Source organism: Bemisia tabaci, chromosome 4 (genome assembly GCF_918797505.1).
Source record: "Bemisia tabaci chromosome 4, PGI_BMITA_v3".
NCBI lineage: Eukaryota > Metazoa > Arthropoda > Insecta > Hemiptera > Aleyrodidae > Bemisia > Bemisia tabaci.
In genome coordinates, this window is record NC_092796.1 from 44,142,040 (window position 1) to 44,164,222 (window position 22,183).

The following is a 22,183-nucleotide window of genomic DNA, read 5'->3' on the forward strand; positions in this document are numbered from 1 at the left end:
CGACAATAAACAAGGCCTTAAGTTAAAATATCTTAAGACTTTTTTTTTCGGTGCATTGTCGGTTGTTGGTGTGTCGGTGATTCTCTAATCTCGTAGCACTGTAATGTTTACATTACAAAATGGAAACCCCTCATTCTAATTCTCGCTTTTTTCTTCAATTTACACTGGAAAAAAACCACATTGGATCTAGAGTCCAGACTCTTGAAAACATTGACAAGCAAAAATACTCTTGATTCAACCAAATTTTTGCTTAGATCAAAAGGAAATCCGCTCAAATTAAGAGGCTTGATTCTTGATTTAAGCAAAAATCCGATTGAATCAAGAGTATTTTTTCTTGTCGATGTTTTTAAGAGCCTGGACTTCAGATCCAATGTGTTTTTTTCCAGTGCATACATTGTTTCAAAAGTTCGATCATTCCTATCTTAAAAACAATATCACCATCTCTATCTCTTGCAAACTCATTATTTTAGTGGCTCTTGAGTTGATTATCAGTAATTTATTAGTCTTGCATCACGAGCATCGGGCTTCTCTTGATGCCTTCAATTGAGTTCTCGCCGGAGCTTCGGCCGGTGACAAGCCTTCATTCTGCCTCTCGACTCGAGCCCACCTCAGATCCTGCTACAATCATCCACCCATACCTAGACCAAGTACTCGTTCAATCTTTTAAGTCTCTCGCTTCACTCTTGCTCCTCGCTCAAGTTCAGAAAATTATGTGTATCTCTCCAACCTCGAGGATCTGATTGTTGTTTTAAGTCTGACACTAGCCCAAGTAGAATTTTTCAATGTAAAAGTTGCTACAAGTTGAAACAATGTTGGTATTAGTTGCGACAAAGTTGCAACTTCTGGTCAGCTTTTGGTCGATAAGTGAAAATTTTCGGCGATCTGATCGGAAGACAAAGTTGCAACCTGCTGAGATTGCAAAATTTCTGAACCAAAGTTGTTTAAAATCTAAAGATAGGCAACCAGCAATACTTTGAAGTTGAAACATGTTTCAACTTAATTGCAACTAGTTCCAACAATGATAGCTCCTTCGGGGGAGAGATTAGGCAATCTGCACATCAATCTATTAGTTACAAGAATCAAACGATTTTGTTGCACGTTGTTGCAACCTCTGCTATTTGGGAGGCGGATAAAAAAAAGAAAAATCTAATTGGAAACGTTTTTATTTCTAGAATCATTGCTATCAATCCTGAATCAGGTCGATTCGTATCCAGGTTTTACCCACCAAAAGCTGAAAAAGGTCGAGACAACATCAATAACGTGAACACAAGTCTACGAGTATATGTATAAAGTTCGGAAGATTACGAATCGAAACGACCGGTCTTCGAATATTCCAACAATATAGTCCGGTCTACAACTACGAGCAACATCCATTTGATTAAACTGCATGCAGTCATAACAGTCTCATATTAAAGCAATGAAAAATCCACCCTCTGACCTGAGTTGGCGCCACTTCTGTAAATAAAGGGCTGATCTTTGTATTGAAGATCGTACTCTATGTGACCCGATTCGTGGTGCGTCTTTGTGAAGCTCTCAATCGAGAGGCTCGCGCCGCATAACTTTACTCTGTAAATAATGCACCAGCAAGTAAGACGCCGTTCTTCGATACTCAAGCGAAGTCTCATCTTAAACTCAATTTTTCAGTAGTTTTATTTCTGTGATGATTCGAGATAGCCGTGTAATGTATTTCGACTTGCGACCAGTGTTCGAAACTCACAGGCGCCAGCGCGCCAAATGCGTCTTAAAAATGGGCCATGGCACCTAAAGAATGAAGGCTCTGCGCCAACGTGGCCCCTAAAAATTGCCCCCTAAAAACCTGGATTTTCACAGGAAGTCACATAAAGAAAGAAAAAAAAATCTATTTGAATTGAAAAAACTCAGAATTTTCAGCACTACAAGTGAAAGCTTGCTTTTTCTATTCTTCACGATTTCATTCTTAGTGCTTCCCCAAGTTACAGCTACTTACTAGTTCTGTCACGAAAATATCATGCGTCTAACTTTGCACTAAATGCGCCGTAATATATAGGGAAAAAGTCAATTTGGCCCCTAAAAAATCTTCAATGGCGCCTAAAAATCGGGCTTGATGCGCCACATGGCTCCTAAAACTCAAGGGGGAGTTTCGAACACTGCTTGCGACGTCGTGAATTGTCCGTCATAGTTTTCTTCAATAAAAGTAAATCCAAGTTGACTTAATTCGTAAACTTTTGTCCGCGTTTTTTCTCTATTTTTCTCCTCTCCCTATCTCTCTGAAAATATTTTCTAAAAACTCCTTGCAAAAATAAAAGTTCTTTTTCGCCTGGAACTGTGTATTACATCAAGGGTTTTTTCAAATCACCGCTCGGAGTGTTTCAGTCTCCCCATCAATTTGACACTAGCTATACAATATACTTGCTCATGCTTTTCTCCCACATTGACATTAGGCTCAGTGTACTCAATTGGTGAAAATATTTTTCAATGTAAGAGAAGGCGCTGGGTGAAATACGGCGATTACTGTATTCTTTTCAAAATTGTATTCAGAGCACGACGTGGATGCTCGACATGCTCATCAGAAAGAAAGTTTTAAATTTATGCTCAGGCTAAAGCAAAAACACATACAATTACAATTCTTACGAAAGAATATCTCGAAATTGATGAAAGCATGTCGTTAGTATAACATCAGTATGGCGTGTAAACCATAAGTAGTAAGAAGAGCCGAGCAGTATTGTCGAAAAGGGGCACTGCCTTGCTTGTATTTTGAGGCAAAAATATGCCTATTTTATCGGTTTGAGTTCAGAACTAATGTGCTGTAACTTTCCTAAATGAAAGTAGCACTAAACGATCAGTTTGTTTTATTTATTTCTTTTTTTGAAAGGGGAGGAAGAATCAAAACTCTGAAAAATCTTACCGGTAATCCTTGCCGTCGTAGAAGTCCCAGGCGGATGCGTGACAGACAATGTTGTTCCTGTCCTTCGGTTTCTCCAGAATAGAGTACTCCCAGAATGTCTCCGGCATCGCACTCAGATTCATAGATGTGAAAAACTCCTCGGCTAATCGGAACATTTTCCGCGGCGTGTAGCCCTTCAAAAGACAATGATGATGATCAAGGTTCAATCGCAGCTCTATTTATTTTATCGTAAATTGGACCGCGTTAAGCAGGCAGGAACCAAGCCACCAAGCCACTTCAGCTATTCACTGGGAAAAAAAACCTCATTGGATCTAGAGTCCAGACTCTTAAAAACATCGACAGGAAAAAGTACTCTTGATTCAATCAGAATCTAGTTTAAATCAAGAACCAAACCTCTTAATGTAAGCGGATTTCGTTTTGATTCAAGCAAAAATCCGATTGAATCAAGAGTATTTTTTCTTGTCAATGTTTTCAAGAGTCTGGACTTTAGATACAATGTGTTTTTTTCCAGTGTTGCCAAATTTGATCGAACAATTTAATGTTTTACATGAAAACGGTCGTGCGGATTTTTGTACTATTTCAGTGAATTTTCTGTACAGTACCAAGCCAATTCCTTAAAATTTTCAAAGGAATTCGCTCGAACTTGCTCTTGTAAAAATTAAATCGCCCAGCTAAATTTGCCAACAGCTGATGTGGCAAGTAGCAAGGAACCAATTCCTTACTGCTGAACGCGGTCCAATTCTAATACGTCACCGTCAGTTACTACTTCAGCAGTCTAATTAGGGATCGACAATCAAGCCTTTGCACGTAGTTTCTGATTTCTGGCATCAAAATTGCGACTTTTCTATCAAATTCAGTTTTTTACCGATCATCAACTCAGAAGAAGCCAAGAGATGAAATAAATGAAAAACCATGTATCATAACAGAGTCTTACTGTCTTTTTTTTGTTGCTGTGAAAGTCGTTGATAAAAAACACTAAGTCATCATAGACTACAAAATATAAGTTAACTCATTGAAAATACGTCTCTAAGACATACTTGCAGCGTCCGTTTTAACGTTGGCAACGAAATATAGGTTTGAGATTTTATTATCTTTCAGAAGAATTAGAAACTTTGAAGATTTTGAAGTTTAACACCCCTATTTCATTTTTATTTTACGAACTGCGACTTGGTGCTTCCCTTTTAATTATTGTCTACTTGGAAGCCTAATGGCTAAAATTATGTCGCGACCTTTATCCATGTGTAGTATTGTGTGTACCTGATGTAACATCTGTGGAGTGACATCAACGGAGCTTTTCCCCGGGAATGGAGTGGTTAGATCATAGATTAGATTCCACTGCTGGGCCCACATGTTCCCTGCGTCACCGAAAAAAATAAGACACATAAGTAAAAAATTATCCTAGTATTTTTCATCACTTTTTTAGACTCTGCAGGGACTTGCTTTGATCCTGCCAAAATCATGTTGTAACACGATACAACATAACTATGGAATGGTTCTTTTACATAACTATGGAAATCTTCTAACGCGTTCTGACTAAAAGAAAAGAGAATGAAATTTAAGAAAAAACTATTTTAGTCTCGCAGGGTTTCAGTGTGCTTTAATGTAGCCTCCAGGCATAAGTAAAGAGGATGAGTAAAGATATTAATAAATACACTTAAAACGTTGATTATTTGGTTTGAAAGCATCATTCCGGTTTTTTTTTTCATTTATTTTATACATCTCACGCACTTTCAACGTTTAGTGACGATTCTCATAAGTTGGCAACACGGATTTTTTAAAATTCAAATCCATCATAAATATCGATTCTAGATGAAACAGGCTGCCTGTCCAAAATCGATTGTTTCACATACATTTAAATTGAGAGGCTGCCTGTCCAAAATCGATTGTTTCACATACATTTAAATTGAGAAAATTTTAATTAAGGAGTTGGCAGTGCTGCAAACTTGCAATATTACTATCCTACTAATCTCAAATTGATGATCGACAGTAAGTCATTTTAACAGACGTAGTTCATTTTGACTGAGATAATCCTGAATCTTATGTAACTTAAAATTATCCCTGCAGCAAACAGAAATAGGAAATTAAAGAAATGAAAAAAAAATGCGAACTGCTCTCGGATCACTGTATCTCTTTACTGAAATATCAAGCTCCACCAGCGGGCCGATTATTGAAATTGATAGATAAAGCGATAGACAAAGGAGACATAGGTAGTTACGAGCGATCCTATTGGTTGAAATGGGTGGTTCCTGTAGATTAAGGGAGAAAATGATGGACTATAACTAGGATGGATATTATAACTATCGGTACCTCGCGGGTTGCCGTTACTTAGTCTATTACCTACCCTATTTGTCCATTGCAACCACCCGCTTCCACCAATAGGATCCCTCCATAATCTCCTTTGTCTATAGTTTTGTCTATCGATTTCAATAATCGGCCCGCAGGCTCTGAAATGTTCGATAAAAATTCTTGCCGCCGTGTTCAAAGAAAACCATATATAGTGAGGTAAAATTCATAAGTACCCAATAAGTGGGCTGGAATCGGTCTTTTTCGCGGGACAATATTTTCTCCATATTTTTCCCTCAATTTTCTACGTACATAAGCGTGGATCTGCAGGTACAGAGGTTTCAGTTGCTGCCACAAATGAGCAATCTCCTCCTGGAAGTGCGGATCCTCGTAAGACCACAACCAGTACTCAGCAGTGTCTGTAAAATCTGCAACAAAGAAATCATAGTCGGTAATTCCGTTTTTACCACACAAAAAAGAAGAAGATGAAATGAACATCATAGCAGCAACGACTTTTTCCCCCTCCGTGTTGCCAGTATATAATGCAGCTTTACCCTTTTTACTGGTAGAGAAAGAATCAACCTGCTAGCACTTAATTTTTAAGGCCCATAGTGGGTGCCGGTGCCCTCTGTCGAATTATGAAAAATCGCCAAAATTTTGAAGACAATTGTATTTTAGTTTTTTTTTTTTTTTTTCAAAACAAATTGAATAAAAAGAAAACGCGAGTGGAGGTGTGCAATGTCGCAACCGGAGATAAATCGGCTGTTTAGCGTGTAGTCAGCGATATTTGACTTCATTTACGGTAGGCGCACGTGAGATAACTATTCGACCACGGGAGATGCCCGTATTGCCGCTAGCTGGAATTGAAGGCGCGTCACATTGCGACGGTGACGTGACCACGCTGGGCTCAGGCGCGGCGCTAAACTAGGACCACGCGTCGTAATCTTTGCTCGCTTCCCGATTTTATTCATATTTAAGGGAAAATATTATATTAATTAAAACGTATGATAACCTCGGCATGTTAATTTTTTTTGTTTCAAAGAAAATGAAAAAACTAGCCATAATACCGCCTCGACATTTCCTGCGAATATCTTTGAAATTACTCAGGAAAATTCGTATAAATTGAAGAAGATTGTTATTTAGTTTTTCCTACTCTTTAAAACAAATTGAATAACAATAAAACGTGAGTGGAGGTATGCAATGCCGCAACCGGAGATGAATTGGCTTTTTTGCATGCAGTCAGAGCAGCGGTATTTGAATTTTTACGGTAGGCGTTCGGAAGATAACTATTCGAGCACGGGAGTTGCCCATATTGCAGCTATGTGCAATTGAAGGCGCTTCTCACTGCGACGCGTCTTTCCCCGTGAGCGTTCACAAATGTCGTGACTACACCAGTTCATTCAATTATTGGTACCCCTATTTTTCGCAATTGAAGTGAGCATGACTTTCTGTCAATGCTGAAATCATAAATATGACAATTCTGTAAAAATTATTCATCTCTTTTTCATTATTAATTCCTGAAAGTTCAATCGGAAAGTGCCTAGCTCTTCGAGTTCACTGTTTTTCGTGATCTGAAAGCCACACCTAAACATGCTGCCTGATTCCTCCGGCCAGAATTCGGGGTGATTACCTGTAAATTCTTGGATTAAAACCCTGTTTCAGGAAGACAATTAATTAGGAAAATAATCTTACTGTTCATAACTGCGGCTTCGTTGGCCAGTTCGACGTATTTCGGGTATAAGTGCTTCACTTTTGCACCGCTGGCTTTGTGCCACTCGACCCAGTAATGTTTCAGTTCCTCAGGGTCCCGGCTTTGAGCCATTCTAGCTGTAATTTCTGGAATCAAAATTTGAAAGCTCCACATTATTGCACTTACAATGTACCACAAAATTCGTCATTAATTTCACATTGAATTCATTAGAATGACCACTTTGGGGCATCTCCTGAGGTAAGTGTTAGATTTTCCCCCAATAATTGGGTTTTTTTACCTGAGGAGTTACTTGCTGAAGTATCAGGAAGTAAAAAGTTAGTCATTGACGGACTGTCATTGCCTTGGTTTAAGTGCGTGTCGTTTATCAAATAAAAAAGAAAATAAAAAAAAAGTTCTCCTGTTAATAAATTAATTCAACCCATGTAGATTGAGGTACATAATAATATCCCTCTTTTTCGAGTTTCCCCACATTTTGTCTCTTTTAACCTTTAGACGAAACTTTAATTTGCAAGTGTAAGCACTGATCTCTCTCAAATTGTTTCTCGCCTTCTTTTGCAAAAAAATGATCGTATGCTAACTGACCTAGTGCGAAGGAAGATTACTCTATCATATATTCATCCTCACCTGGCTCGAGGTGCATATCACAGTTGGTTTTATTTTTAAAACCGCAAACTTTAGCTTGGCTGTAGATGGACTCCATGTCCCCCAAGGTTTTTTGATACTGAAAATAAAGAAACAATCATTACATTCAGATTTGAATAGAATATTTGCCCCTATTTTTTTAGAAGAGGAATAATTAGTGACATGGTTGAATTTTAACACTATAAATTTCCGGAAACAATTTTCAGGTTAGAGTCTTTAATTTGGAAGTATTTAACTTTTTTAAACTTAGCGATAGCAAAACAACGTTTCTATAACTTAAAAAAAAACTGACTTGTATATGTAGTTAAATCCGCACGAATTTAACTTTAGAAAAAAATCCAATTTTGTCGACAAAAAACGACTCTTCAAGTAAAAATAATGTCTCAATTTTTTTTTCTTTTTTTCTGTGAAACAGTTGTTAAAAGGATTACCTAAACGTTGTTTGGCGATTTCAAGATCTCTATGATTTTGTAATCTTTTCGCTTTTCATATAGACATGATGTTCCTTTACGCAGTGTGTTGTATGAGGTACATAATTATATTGACATAAATAAAAATAATGAATAAATAAATGTATATGCCAGACGCTATACCTCGATGAATTTTTCATCCGGCAAGGCTGCCGAGCCTAGGATGGCGAACATGGAGAACTGTCGTTTGATATCGTCGTTCTTGTAGCTCTGCCACGGGTATTTCATCATCTCTCGCCATTGCTCCTTTTGGAATCTTGCATTTTCCGCCTCCACCGCAATCTAAAAGCATTCAAATTTCCATTTTTTTGTTATGACTTTCGTTAATAGAAGTGAAACGTCATGGAAGTTTCTTACTAATGGTTTACAAAATGTAGGTATTATTATTTTAGTGATCAATAATCTTTACTAAACGACAACTCCTGCACGTGTACATCGTGATAAGCACTTAGGTAGGGATCTACCTTAAAATTTTAAAAACCTGCAACATATTTTCCTCTCTTATTTTTTTTTTTTTTATTGCTAGCAGATTGGTGTGATTCCTCATAAGGGTCTATATGAAAAGTTGAACGAGTGACTTTTACTCGAATTTACATTCTAGCCATTCTTAACCATCTTACTTAATCAAAATGTAAACCACACGAGGTCTCCCTACACTGAAGAAAACAATAACAATGGGCTACATAAACATACCGTCTGATCGAGGCCCAAAGTTCGAAAGTTCAGGGCGCTGGAGCCGTAGCCTCAACAATTTTCCCGGGTTCAGTGGCCGGAACAACAGGTGCTACATCCGAAACTTTCGGTCTCTGAGCCCGGAACGGTCGGTAATGAATATCACTCGTAAGTACGGCTTTCACAACCATAATTTTTTTTCGGTGTAAAGAATGGAGCTGTTGAGATAAAAATGATTTTGAATACGGCCATGAGACGTGAATACGAATGAATGTACCTGTTTGGCGAGGTTCTCTTCGGAGATGTTGGAGGCGTAATTCCAAGCAGCAAGCATGTTGAGGTTGGTCCTGCGATCCATCTCCTTGTTGAGGTAGTTCAAATACTCGCGAGCCTCCACTTCGGCGTCGGTGTCCTGCTCGGGGTCCAGGCATATCCCGCCGCGCCAACTTCCCGCCAGCAGCAGCAACCACAGCCGCAGCAATGCCCTCATCCTGTGCAACAAGTCGCAGTTCGGAAAAAAATTAGTCGGGAGTAGTTTAGAATTAACCAGTCGAAAATTCAAAGTCTAGGAAAAATCTCTTGAACGCGATTTAGTCGTCAAACTTTGTCCTCAGTATTAAATCTTACACTGAAAAAATGTCGCTTTGATCTAGAGTCCAGACTCTTGAAAACATTGACAAGAAAAAACACTCTTGATTCAATCGGACTTTTTGTTTGAATCAAAAGGGAATCCGTCTAAATCAAGAGGCTCGGCTCTTCGAATCGAGGAAAAATCGAATTGAATCAAGAGTTTTTTTCTTGTCAATGTTATTAAGAGTCTGGGCTCTAGGTCCAAGCGACTTTTTATCCAGTGACGGAGGGATACAGTCGCAAACCTCTTTTTCGCAATCCAGACTTCCTGCGACTTGATTTGGTCCGTTTCTGATATCCATCTTAATCGATATAGCAAATCTTGATACAATTTTGATGCGTATATTTTGATGTGAATTGACTAAGTAGAAAAGTGCGTATTTGCAATTATGACGTTGCAAATCGTGGCCTTAGCATAATTTACTATGTTTTTATGATTTCCTATTTTCCTCAGAAGAAGAAAATTAACGAATATTTTTCCTCAACATTTTTTGTAAATTTTCTTCACTATTTTAAAAATATTCACAGAGGATTCGAAAGGAATATTCTTAGTAATGTTGAAAAATCTGAATAAAATTTCAAAAGGAAGTAACGTAGGTAAGGTTAAGAATGAAAACGAAACAAACAAAATGTGTAAACAGACTGAAACAGCACAAAAAACGTCTGGAAATATTTAAGGTGGTCGTTTCGGCTGCGAATAAGATTTTATTTTTATTCTTTTTTACCAGAAAGATTTTTGGTTCGCTGTTTTATTGTCTATCGTATACGTATTGTTTTATCTTCCAGCCGTCAGTGCCCCTTCATTTTGCGGTTAGGCCAATTGTTTAACGCATTCATATCCTCTCTCGTTGCAGATTGTAGATTTATCCACATCCATTTGAGCCTTTTAAGTTACTGCGTATTCCATCAAAGGCGTTCCGAAGTTTAATCGCAGTAAAAGGGGAAGGGTAGCTGGCCGGTTGTAATGAAATTAAGTGGACTTAAATTGCGGATGCTCAGAGAGCTTCTCTAGAAATTAAAAGGAGCACCTGAGACCTCCATGACCTTTTTCCTGCAGTGTCGATAGAATGTTTTCCCGCTCCCTTGTGTTACATGTTGTCAAACGATGCAATAGTTGTATTGGGTTCTGTAGCCGTTATTTAATCATGAGTACCTAAGAAGAGCAGTGGCGTGGCGTGAATTGCGATGTATCGATTGTTATGCCATTTAAACATATGGTAAAGAATCGATTATTAAGGCGTTCGCTGCGAACACTCTGTCTATCGATCCTTTTCCATAGGTTTAAATGGCATAACAACCGATTTATCGTAATTCACGCCACGCCACTGAAGAGGAGGAGGTCCATTATTGGTCTCCCCAGGAAAAATTGTCTAGTTTCACCCAAATAAACGAGTGTACTCTTGCAAAAAGAATCGCTCCTTAAATTATTTTGAAAAGTCGAGCTAAAGTAATGTCAATGTACCAGCCATGTTCAAAATCTTTGAACGTTTACCTTTTTATGGGCTTTGAATGGAAAAAAAATCATTATGAAAGTAATAGAGTTTTCCATGACAGTCTTTAAAAATTTGAGCTTAAAATTGGTCTCAGGCCGTTAAGTAGTTTTATGGTTGTTTTTTTTGGGTGTGTGTGTGTCGCATTTGGTGGTTTTAAAATTTGGAATGAAAGAAATTTGACAGCGCAAGGAGGAAGAATAGTGTGGGGGACAAAATGACTTTTCGAGGATATTCATAACTTTCAATCACTTTCAAAAAAAGCGACCTTTCCTCAGGTAACGTCCCTTATCTTACGCAGAAGTTAAGTTTACATTACTCAGAGAAAACACAGAGTGCACTGCAAAGAATCTCGGAGTGAAATCTAGAGCGCCTTTTACTCTGGAGCCTATTTTTCTCCCTCCTAGCAACCAGAGTGATATGTGTTCAAGGCGGAATTCACTCTTTTCGTGGCGTAAACTCCGCTCTCCCGGAGCGAATTTCACTCGTCATTCAAATCACTCGGGATTTTTTAGAGGCAAAATAGGCAAAAGAAGTACGGTCTCTCTGTAAATATTCTCTCTTAGCGCGAAAAATAACCTCCTGGAAAACTTATTTTCACCTAGTTCCTCAATTGCGCTCACCAATCAATGCTCAGCTCAATGAAAACCCGGAAGATTCGTTCATTCACATTTGGACTGCATTTTGCAATTTGGAGCTATGAATTCTAACTCATCTAAAAAAAAAAACACTTATGTGCGTAAGAAACTAATGGCACATGCGTTGTTTTTAAACCGGGCCGGAATTTATGGTTCCAAATTGCAAAATGTAGTCCATTTCATTGTAATACTCTCAATTCGAATGTTTCCGCCCACGGTGGTGAACCCGTCACAGGATAAAATCAAGCGGAAGTTTCAGGATCGCAGGATAAATCAAAGATTCGTAACGTGTTACATGTCGCAGAAAGCAGGATTGATGGTAATTAGATGAAGGGGAAAAGGGGTTAGCGCAATTGGAATCGCGTGGCCGAGGGACAGGTCGCGGCTGGACGCGTCAAGGGATGCTGCCCAAGCGGTTAATCTTTTAATCTTCGGTTGATTGGATTTCATATTGTTTCTGCTCCAACAGCCCATGGCGTGATATGACCATTACCTTTGCGCTTTCCACTCATGACCTAGACTGCATCACGTGAAAATGAACTATACGATTTCTGGAGCATTTTGAAAACAACATATTTGCCTTTGGTTTTCCTAGTTTTACGTACATCACTACCCCAGAGTCAAAAGGTGTACCTAACTCCATTTTAGTCAAAACCGTGCGTCGGCGCTGTTGACTTTAATGTAAATCGCAATTTTTGAAATTCCATATCTCATGACCGGCGTAAGATGGGACTACCAATTTCCTCACACATATGTATGGAACCGTTATTGGAGAATTTCTAAAACGACCCTAACTCGATTTTTCAAAAACGTGAGTAATGTACTTTTTGGCTCTGAGGTACTGATATGTATTTCATAGCCGGATCCAGACACTCCAAACCCCGGCGGGGGGGGGGGGGGGGTGTCTCTAATATAATTTTCGAAATTTTAAAGCATCATTTATGCTCTCTAATAAAATGTTCGAAATTTTAAAGCAGTAAATATGCAGTTTGAGTCAATTTTGTCATCAATAATTACCAAGTATAAAAGTTTTTTCTTCCTCTTTTCTCCCTCCGTTCTCTCCTTTTTTTCTTTCTTTCTTCCCTTTTTCTTCAGAGAACGGAGGGGAGGGGGCGCGCCCCCTCCCTGGATCCGCCCATGATTTTCTTTTCCGTTGCCTTTGCGTTTCCATTCATGACTTGGATTCCATTATATAGAAAAGAACGACCCGTTTTTGACTCACAACAACATTTTTGTATTAAGTTCTCTACGCATGTAGGTGATTTTATGGTAGTCCCTTTATCGCGTAATAAAGTCCGCTTGATGTGCAAGACATTCGACCTGATTACAAGCATGGAAATTTTCAGGTAACTTATTGTCTTCGTTGTATTTCAATGACGATAGTCACAAAACACGTATTTAGATTTGCGGCGTGCGGCGTTGTAAATTCACATTTTATTAATTTCGAGGGAAGCCGACAAATATGATTTATTGGAATTTTCACTGATTCGACCTCATCCTATACAGAATAGTCTAAGAAAATTTGGAATAACAGCACGCTCTGTGCATTTTCTTGAAAAAACGAAAGAATGGTGGAGATTTCATACAGCAAGCGAGATTTGAGTACAGCATTTGATTATGTGTGAGATTTTTGAGACACCATCGATTTGCCTCTCCTTAAGCGCACTTTGAAAACGCACGCATTTTTATTAGGTTAGCAACCATCGTAAATAGAGGAGAATATGCAAGATAGTGTATCGAAAAGTTTTTGGTCGCGACATTTATACTGCCATTGGAGCTCTTATTTAGACGACTGCGATTGCATTTCGGAGCCATTTCGGTGCGTCGTTCGTACTAAAACTCTAATTACGAGCTGGATTAATTTCAAAAGGTTGTCTCCTCTTTTCAGCCCTCTCTTCAACCTTTGCATAACAGGTCAGTGGCGTGGCGTTCTTTGCGATGTATCAATTGATCTGCCATTTAAACCTGGAAAAATATCGATAAACAGGGTGTTTGCTACGAACACCTTAATAATCAATTCTTTACCATGGTCTCAAAGGGGGGAAAAATCTATAATTGATCATTCACCCTTCACCACTACAGCAGGTGTCAATCGGCATACACTGATCGAGTCAATAGGAGAGATTGGACATAATTTCTGGACTAAAACTGCAAATTTTGGTGTTCATTTTGGCAAATTTTAAAATTTAGAAGGTTTTTTAAAGGAAATTTTACGAGAAAACCAATGGAACCACTTTTAAAACCGCAACGTCTTGTACCAACGGAGTTATAAACTTGTTAAGTCTCCTGGCCGACTTCTTAAAAAGTCTCGTTCCATTGTACGGCACCACTCAGTATCTACTTGCTTCGTGACGGACCAGCGCACAACAACACAAGAAATGTGTCATCCATATTAATTTCCTTCATAATCCGTTTCGCATTTTATCTTGTGTAGTTTTGTCGGTTCGCAAAACGTTATCTGAAGATATGCGTGTTTCCTCAAAAATTTTGGAACTGTCTCAAGCAACTCATATCCCCAAAAATAATTTTTGGGGGGGGGGGGGGGGAATTGCGCTCCCTTTTTCTTGATATGCGCCCATGAGTTATTTTAATCATGAGCTGATAACATAAGCTTTCATACCGACTCATACCTAACCGCGTCCAGATTGTTGGATGCTACGGGAAGTATGTATATGTATGAGCCGCTTTTACGGCGCGCTAGGGCGCTCTGCGACGCCTACCCGCCACAGGAATCTGTCATGGTAGAGATCCTCCGGATGCTACGGGAAGTAAAACACAAAATAAACCTAGCCTTCGATTGAAAATTTAAATAGAAAATAACAGCTAGTTCTCTTGAAGAAATTTAATAAAAAACGAGTGGTGAACACCTAAGTCGCGATTGAAGGAATGAATTTTCCCAGTCTCTCCATTGTTTTCTGCACTGAATTCATCGCAAAATGTACCAAAATTAACACTTTGTGTTGGTTTGTGTTTCACTTCTTATTTGTATGTTAACCAAAATTAACACAAGAACACAAATATTTTTATGAGTGCAGATCAATCGATATATCGCAAAATACACAACGCCACTGCTGTAAAAAATCATAAAAATCAAATAGAAATTAAAGTCGGAACCAATGATATCTCTGCAATCATATCTTACGTGGAGTTATGTTCTTTCGCCTGGAGAACGACGAATTATAAAAAATTATTAGAAACAAATAAAAATTAAATTCGGAACCAACGAAATCTCTGTAATCATATCTTACGTGGAGTTAAGTTCTTTCGTCCGGTGAACGACAAATTATAAACAATTACATAAAACCAATAAAAATTAAATTCGAAACCAATGAAATCTCTGTATTTTAACATCTTACGTGGAGTTGAATTCCCTCGTTTGCACCGGAAAAAAAAACACATTGGATCTAGAGTCCAGACTCTTAAAAACATCGACAAGAAAAAGTACTCTTGATTCAATCAGAATCTAGCTTAAATCAAGAACTAAGCCTCTTAATTTGAGCGGATTTCCTTTTGATTGAAGCAAAAATCCGATTGAATCAAGAGTATTTTTTCATGTCAATGTTTTCAAGAGTGTGTACTCTAGATCCAATGTGTGTTTTTTTTCCAGTGTGGGAAACAACGAATTATAAAAACTATAAAAATTGAAATCGAAACCCATGAAGTGTCTGCAATCATATCTTACTTGAAATTAGGTTCTTTCGTCCGGGGAACGAGGAATCGGACCACGGAAGCGAAGTGGACCAGAGCCGGATCCCACCCGCGAAAGCTCGCTCGTTGACCCGGAAAAGGAGAGCACCTGATTGGAACACCTCGCGGAGAAGTCGGAATGCGGGAAACTTTGAACTTCGACGCGGTCTCGGTCTCGGTCGGGTGAGAAGCACGACAATTCCGATACAAATTAATTATGTTTTTGTCACGGCTCGAAAAAAACTCCCATCGTCTGAGCGCTGATAACCCAGTTCTATAATTAGTCGCCGTCTGCCATGCCGAGCCGGTGGGAGCTGGCCTCAGCCAATTCTGATTTCCCAATCATCCGCGGCCGCCGCCGGGGAAACTCATGGCTCCCGATCAGATGAGCCCGAAGATTTCCCCGTTGTCGTCGAGTCTACGAGTTGTCAGATCTGAACCCCACCGATTGCGATCGGCCAAATCTTGTTTTCTTCATGCGCTTGACCTACGACGCGCAGTGGATCGAGCCAATCATAGAGGTCGGACATGAAATTTTTAACTTAAACTGCAAATTTTGATGTCTAAATCGTCACATTTTCAATTTTGAGGGGTGCATTTAGAAGAAAATTTCACGAAGAAACCAATAAAGCCACTTTTAGGACCTCAAAGTTTTGTATAAACGGAGTTATAAGCTTTTAAAGTTTCCCAATTTCGTCCGACCTCTCCTACCCACTGTGCGACGGATTAAAGAGGTTACTCGAAAGAACTGAAACCGTTAAAATTGTGCTGTACGTCGCGTGTGGAGTAGCGCCAGTCGCGTGGGTGTTCACTCTATTGAAATCGGTCAATTTTTCACAGATAAGATACACTATACAGGGTGATCCAAAAGTCCCGCTCCATTAGCATCAGGCATCAACAGGGTGGCAAAATTTCATGAAAAATAAAATCTTGAAATTCACGTGAGATATTTCATGAAATTTCAGAAATTTATGAAAAACATTAAAGATACCGGTTGCTTTTCATGTTTCGCAAAATATAAAAAATGTGACTTTTTTCTATTTTCGTGTGTTCGAGTACGAGTTGCATACTCTAGCCCCTGAAAAATATGAAGTATTTCAGTCTCATGAAATTTCATGAAATATTTCGCTGAAATTTCTAACCTTTCATTTCTTTCTTACGTTTCATGCCACCCTGGGCATCCCTCCTGCAACTTTTGAAAAAATTGAGCTGAAGACGCGTTAATTTTTCCTAGGTCAAAGGAAACGACTTTTGAGACCCCCCAAATGGCAGAAGTCATTTTAGACAAATTTGAGCGCCGACTTCCGAAAATAATTCCTACGCCATAATGAGCGATTTTCGATTTTTCCCCATTTGAAGCTGCGGTGAAGAATCGATTTTTAAGGTGCTCGCTACGAAAATCCTGTTCATCGATTTTTTCCCCATAGGTTTAAATGGCAGATCAATGGGCCTGTTGCAAACTTTTGCTAGAGCAAAAATAAGAGTTGTTTCTTATAGATAATGCCTCAAAAATCACGATGAGCGCATCGGCAAAGTCTGAAATGCACTCATAACTTCACAGTTCGCGTAAGAAATTTGCGGTTTTTTGAGCTTCCCGCTTCAAAAACGATACTACGACACAGGTGAACATTTTGTAAGAGGAGTCGCTCCATCGTCGGCAATAATCATCATGGCCGACGCCAATCCGCCGAAACACGTTTGATGGGACGAGATATAACACCTGAACTGGATTAGACCGGATGACAATCGGTGTGTTAACGTTCATATTTTCCACGCCCGAATTGACTGACCTTAAACTCTCCTCGAATCACGCACGGAACTGCGAGCAAGCGTCGGCCATGATGAATATCGCCGACGATGGAGCGACTCCTCTAATAAAATGTTCACCTGTGCCGTAGTATCGTTTTTGAAGCGGGAAGCTTAAAAAAACGCAAATTTCTTACGCAGATTGTGAAGTTATGAGTGCATTTCAGACTTTGCCGATGCGCTCATCGTGATTTTTGAGGCATTATCTACAAGAAACAACTCTTATTTTTGCTCTAGCAAAAGTTTGCAACAGGCCCATTGTTACATCGCAAAGCACGCCACGCCACCGTCACCGACCTTATCAATTGGTTGGATCTCTTTTATTTACAACACGTTTTATTTATCACCGACGAACCTTGCTCATTAAATTAGTGTTAAAATTTTCTTTGATTGGCGAATACTAATTTTCTGCAATGAATGATACGTTTTTCTAAATTTTTGTCAAAGAAATTCTGAAAAAGTTGTCCTTTCCTTCAACTTTGTCATACCTTTCCTTTACCGCTCTTAGTTTTTAATGGAGAAAAGTTGTCAAATTCAACGTGAATCTTGCAAGGAAGTGACTGACAACGCTGTGCGGCTGCCAACCTTGCGCGATCAATTTCACTTCTTCGTCGATGCGTGACTATTTTACGTTTTTCTAAAACTCTCCTCTCTCCTGCCCGTCTTCCAAAGCATTTTTTCTTCCTTTCGCCAATGAGAGTAAAATTAAAAATCCGCTTTTCGATTGAAACTTGTCGAAGAAAGAATTTTCGCGAGAATCAAAAGTAAGTCTTAGCAGATGACACTTCAAAAATTTTACAATTCATCATTAATTGTAGTTATTGCCTGGCGATCAATATTTCTGTTCCTTTTGAAACGAAATATGATCGATGAATCGTAAGTGGAAGGTAAATATGTAATTGCCTCGATAAACGGATCTTCCAGTTACCGAGTCTGTCACATAAGGCACGATTGTGTGAAAAGTTATGTTTTAGAACTGGAAGATAAAGTCTAAACCTCCATTTACTATTGGTATAACGAAATCAATTGGAAATCTAAAACATAATTTTTTATTTAATTTTAAGGTTTTGAAGTTTTGATATGCACACCAACGCCCAATAAACGGCCTCTAGGACTGTTTCAAAGCCCGCTGCTTTTATATTAATATTCTGCGCCAGTTTATCACCAGGGTCATAACGCACCGTAACTGCGAATAAACGTGGTCGCAATTCCCTCCTCTGACTTTTAAAGAATACTTTGTATACGTTCGATATTTTTCGATTAAGCAGTAATTTGTATCAAAGCTCATGCAAGAATGCAAGCGATCGAATCGTAATCCTTTTTTTTTTTTCAATTATAACCGCTGATATCCTCTAAAAAAAAATAGAATGCAATTAAGAGGGAAACTAAAACGTTGCCACTGAGATCGGCAGTTTCAGAAGTCATTAGGCATTCAATTTAAGTTTATCGCTGTTAAACTTTTAATCACGTTTTTTACACTTTTTGCCTCTATGTAGGTCTTTTTTATCATTTTCCCTCCGGATCTTGGTTACTACAGTATGTTGGGAATGCTCAGACAGAATATAGAGCTTCATTTATCATGTTCCCACTCTCATAATTCAATCTTAATTTGGGAATATGCGGGATGGAGTGTCATCTGGGAATTCCCATTTGACCAATTAAGATTTGAGCATAATGAACAAGAGAGAATTCCGAGATTCCCTGTGAACTTCAACGTTGCCTAGAGGATCACTTCAGAAGGGACTCAGAGTGAAGATTGGGTAGTTTTGCGATAGAAGGGAAATTTTCTGCAGAAAGAAAGCCAGTGACAATCCTCTGAAGTTGGCAACACTGCCTTTCCTTCATTTAAATGTATGTTAAACCATCGATTCTTAGTGAGGCGGGAGGCTGTAAACTGCCACCCATTTCCTGGAAACATGGACAACTGCCCCCCGTATAAATTTGAAAACTGCCACCCTACTTAACAACTGCCCCCCGTGTAAATTTGACAACTGCCACCGGTAGTGACAACTGCCACCCGTTGAAATTTGACCAAGGAGCGCGATTGAGCGGGGTCGCACAGTTTACCAAACTTTCCTTCACACTTGGACAGGCTGAGGACTGTCTACTGAAAATCAACACATGATAAGAAATTGAGCAGTGTCTGTGATGATTTTTAATAGGCGTGTTTAAAAGTTATTTTTTAATACAATTTTTTTAAAATTTTTTAATATGGTGAAAAGAGGTCAATGGGCTCTTAGTTGAAAGTAGTGAAAAATTGTAAAAAGTATTTTTACAGTAATTTACAGTATGTTTATAGTAAAAAATAGTTAAAAGTAGTAAAATTTTAGTAAAATTACAGTCAAAGAGTACATCACTACTAGGAGCTTTTTTCATCATTTGGCATTACTTTTGTTATTCTTTTTTTTCTTTTTTACCTTTTGAACTTTCTTCTGACTTTTACCTTCTTTCTTTTTGGTGAGGTTGGTGGGATTTTTGGCGAATTTAGTGGAAATTCTTTTCATCTATCTTGTTTGACATTATCTTATTATTTCTACTTCTCCTGGCTTGAGATTCACAATCAGTCTTCCCATAATACCGCTTTGACCCTCTGTGCGCCGAAATTCATGTGGGTGGCAGTTGTCAAATTTACACGGGTGGCAGTTTTCACTACCGGTGGCAGTTTTCAAATTTATACGGGTGGCAGTTTTCATACAAATTTCTTGAAAACTGCCACCCGGGTGGCAGTTTGCCGTCGCCCAGTGAGGCAGCTTGCCTCACCCGAAATCGATTGTTTCAATGGATTTAAATTGAGTAAAGACACTGTTGCCAACGTGTAAAATCACCACCGAAAGAAGCCCGGTAAGATCCGTTGCGTTAACGTTTCCGAGGGAAGGCACGAAATATGAAACTGTTAATGCCCGGGCCCCAAAATTTTGAGGAAAATTTTGTGTCTGGAAAATCTTTTTCAAAATTCTTTTCCGTTGGAAACTCTTTTGAAATTTAAATTTTTTTGAGAATCTAGTGGACAATGAGGGGATATCCTAAATTTTCACCAGAGAATTGAATACTCATTGAAATCGGAAAAACCCAGCGAATTATCAAGAAGTGAAAAAAAAATTAGCATTCTGCCAGATACAAAACGCGGCAAAGAATGTGACGACTCTTCCGTAAGAGTTAATTCTATATTCATCTGTGTCAAAAAATAACGCCGTATGAACATTCAAACGGTGCCAATTTTCCTCTGATAGAATTTTTATTATCAAGGAAATCAATGAACATTCTTCCTTTAAATTTTCTAAATTATCTAGGTTTTAAAGTCGCGCAGAAAAATCTCTAAAAAATTAACAAAAATTTTTAAAAGTTCTCCAGAAAATCCGTATTAAATTATAGGAAATTTGGCAACGCTCGAATGTTCATACGACGTTTTGCCTCAGCACGATAGTATTTGGGAATAGATTTAGCGCGGCAACCGAGCAAATCACCGAAGCATGAATGAATCCGGTCTAGTCAAGACATCAAACGTCAAGTGTAATTATTTTGCTCTGCTATTACTTGTCCACTCCGGAAAGAGCCTCGCCAAAAAGTGGTGTTTCTTAGCCCCTTTTTTTATACCCGAGTTGGTCAACCGGACAGTGCTCAAATGAAAGCCTATGGTAAGGCAAACTTCCATGCAAAGTTTCAACTTGAAGTGACCCCTGGTTTAGGCCGTACAGCGTTGCCAATTTTCCAGTTTCATGTGCTAAAATCAAGGATATTGGACTATTAGTCCGGTGCATAAGTAGACTAGTACACCCGAGTTGGTCAACGGGACGAGGCTCAAACGAAAGCTTATGGTAAGGCAAACTTCCATGCAAAGTTTCAACTTGAAGTGAAACCTCGTTTAGGCTCTACAGTGTTGCCAATGTTTCATTTTTATGCGCTATACTCAAGGAATACTGGATTCATCATGGTTGAACAGACTAGTATACCCGAGTTGGTCAACGGGATAAGGCTCAAACGAAAGCTTATGGTAAGGCAAACTTCCAGGAAAAGTTTCAACTTGAAGTGAAACCTCGTTTAGGCTCTACAGCGTTGCCAATGTTTCATTTTTATGCGCTATACTCAAGGAATACTGGATTCATCATGGTTGAACAGACTAGTATACCCGAGTTGGTCAACGGGATAAGGCTCAAACGAAAGCTTATGGTAAGGCAAACTTCCAGGAAAAGTTTCAACTTGAAGTGAAACCTCGTTTAGGCTGTACAGCGTCGCCAATGTTTCATTTTTATGCGCTGTACTCAAGGAATTCGGGACTAATAGTCGCAGTGCATCATAATTAAACAGACTAGTGCATTGGTCTACGAGCTGAGTACTACCCTGAGATCGAATAGAAGCTCAACTAAAGGCCATCGTGAACTTTTCGAAGCGGTGTTGCTAATTTATTAATAATTTTTTTAACATAAAATTAGAGTTTTTAATATAGAGATTTTTGGCGGAAAACGTACCTTCATGGGCTATAACTTTGATGAGTATGGGCTTAACATTAAGACTCGATAGTAAATGAACGCTACAGACGGAGAAAATTAAATTCCGAACGCAATGTTGCCAAGTATATTTTAATATCTTACAAAAATTAAAGATTTTCTCACGTGAATGCATCGATAACGTAATTTCCAAGCCATTCATGTCATTCTGATGACTGAATATCACCATGGCATAGTACATGATTTCTGTTCAAGGCAAAAATGCCATGTTCAGAGTAACGTTGCCAAAATCATTAATTTTTGTAAGATATTAAAATATACTTGGCAACATTGCGTTCGGAATTCAATTTTCTCCGTCTGTAGCGTTCATTTACTATCGAGTCTTAATGTTAAGCCCATACTCATCAAAATTATAGTCCATGAAGGTACGTTTTCCGCCAAAAATCTCGAAAAAACTCTAATTTTATGTTAAAAAAAATAATAATAAATTAGCAACACTGCTTTGAAAAGTTCACGATGGCCTTTAGTTGAGCTTCTATTCGATCTCAGGGTAGTATTCAGCTCGTAGACCGATGCACTAGTCTGTTTAATTATGATGCACTGGACTATTAGTCCCGAATGCCTTGAGTTTAGCGCATAAAAATGGAAAATTGGCGACGCTGTACAGCCTAAACGAGGTTTCACTTCAAGTTGAAACTTTTCCTGGAAGTTTGCCTTACCATAAGCTTTCGTTTGAGCCTTATCCCGTTGACCAACTCGGGTATACTAGTCTGTTCAACCATGATGAATCCAGTATTCCTTGAGTATAGCGCATAAAAATGAAAC

General features: G+C 38.7%; 2 protein-coding genes across 5 annotated transcripts in view; one reads left to right on the forward strand and one right to left on the reverse strand.

The window, feature by feature from the left end:
• LOC109037942 (RCC1 domain-containing protein 1) overlaps positions 1-22,183 on the forward strand; it is a 77,940-nt gene that overhangs the window by 42,485 nt on the left and 13,272 nt on the right. The window contains exon 11 of one of the 3 annotated variants that reach the window (XM_072299920.1): positions 471-647. The exons of the other annotated variants lie outside the window; for them this stretch is intronic. The gene's annotated coding sequence lies outside the window, so the exon portion shown is untranslated. The remainder of the gene's footprint in view (positions 1-470; positions 648-22,183) is intronic. 3 annotated transcript variants of the gene reach the window in all.
• Positions 1-22,183, reverse strand: part of LOC109037939 (angiotensin-converting enzyme) — a 36,538-nt gene that overhangs the window by 10,403 nt on the left and 3,952 nt on the right. Inside the window, exons 1-8 of one of the 2 annotated variants that reach the window (XM_072299918.1) lie at positions 15,103-15,239; positions 8,940-9,153; positions 8,114-8,272; positions 7,503-7,599; positions 6,860-7,003; positions 5,404-5,595; positions 4,142-4,239; positions 2,885-3,057 (exon numbers count right to left, since the gene is read on the reverse strand). In XM_072299918.1, coding sequence (XP_072156019.1) covers positions 2,885-3,057; positions 4,142-4,239; positions 5,404-5,595; positions 6,860-7,003; positions 7,503-7,599; positions 8,114-8,272; positions 8,940-9,152 — 1,076 coding nt within the window. In that variant the 5' untranslated portion in view covers position 9,153; positions 15,103-15,239. Of the gene's footprint in view, positions 1-2,884; positions 3,058-4,141; positions 4,240-5,403; positions 5,596-6,859; positions 7,004-7,502; positions 7,600-8,113; positions 8,273-8,939; positions 9,154-15,102; positions 15,240-22,183 lie in introns of those variants that run through there. The other variant, XM_019052808.2, reaches the window with a different exon arrangement.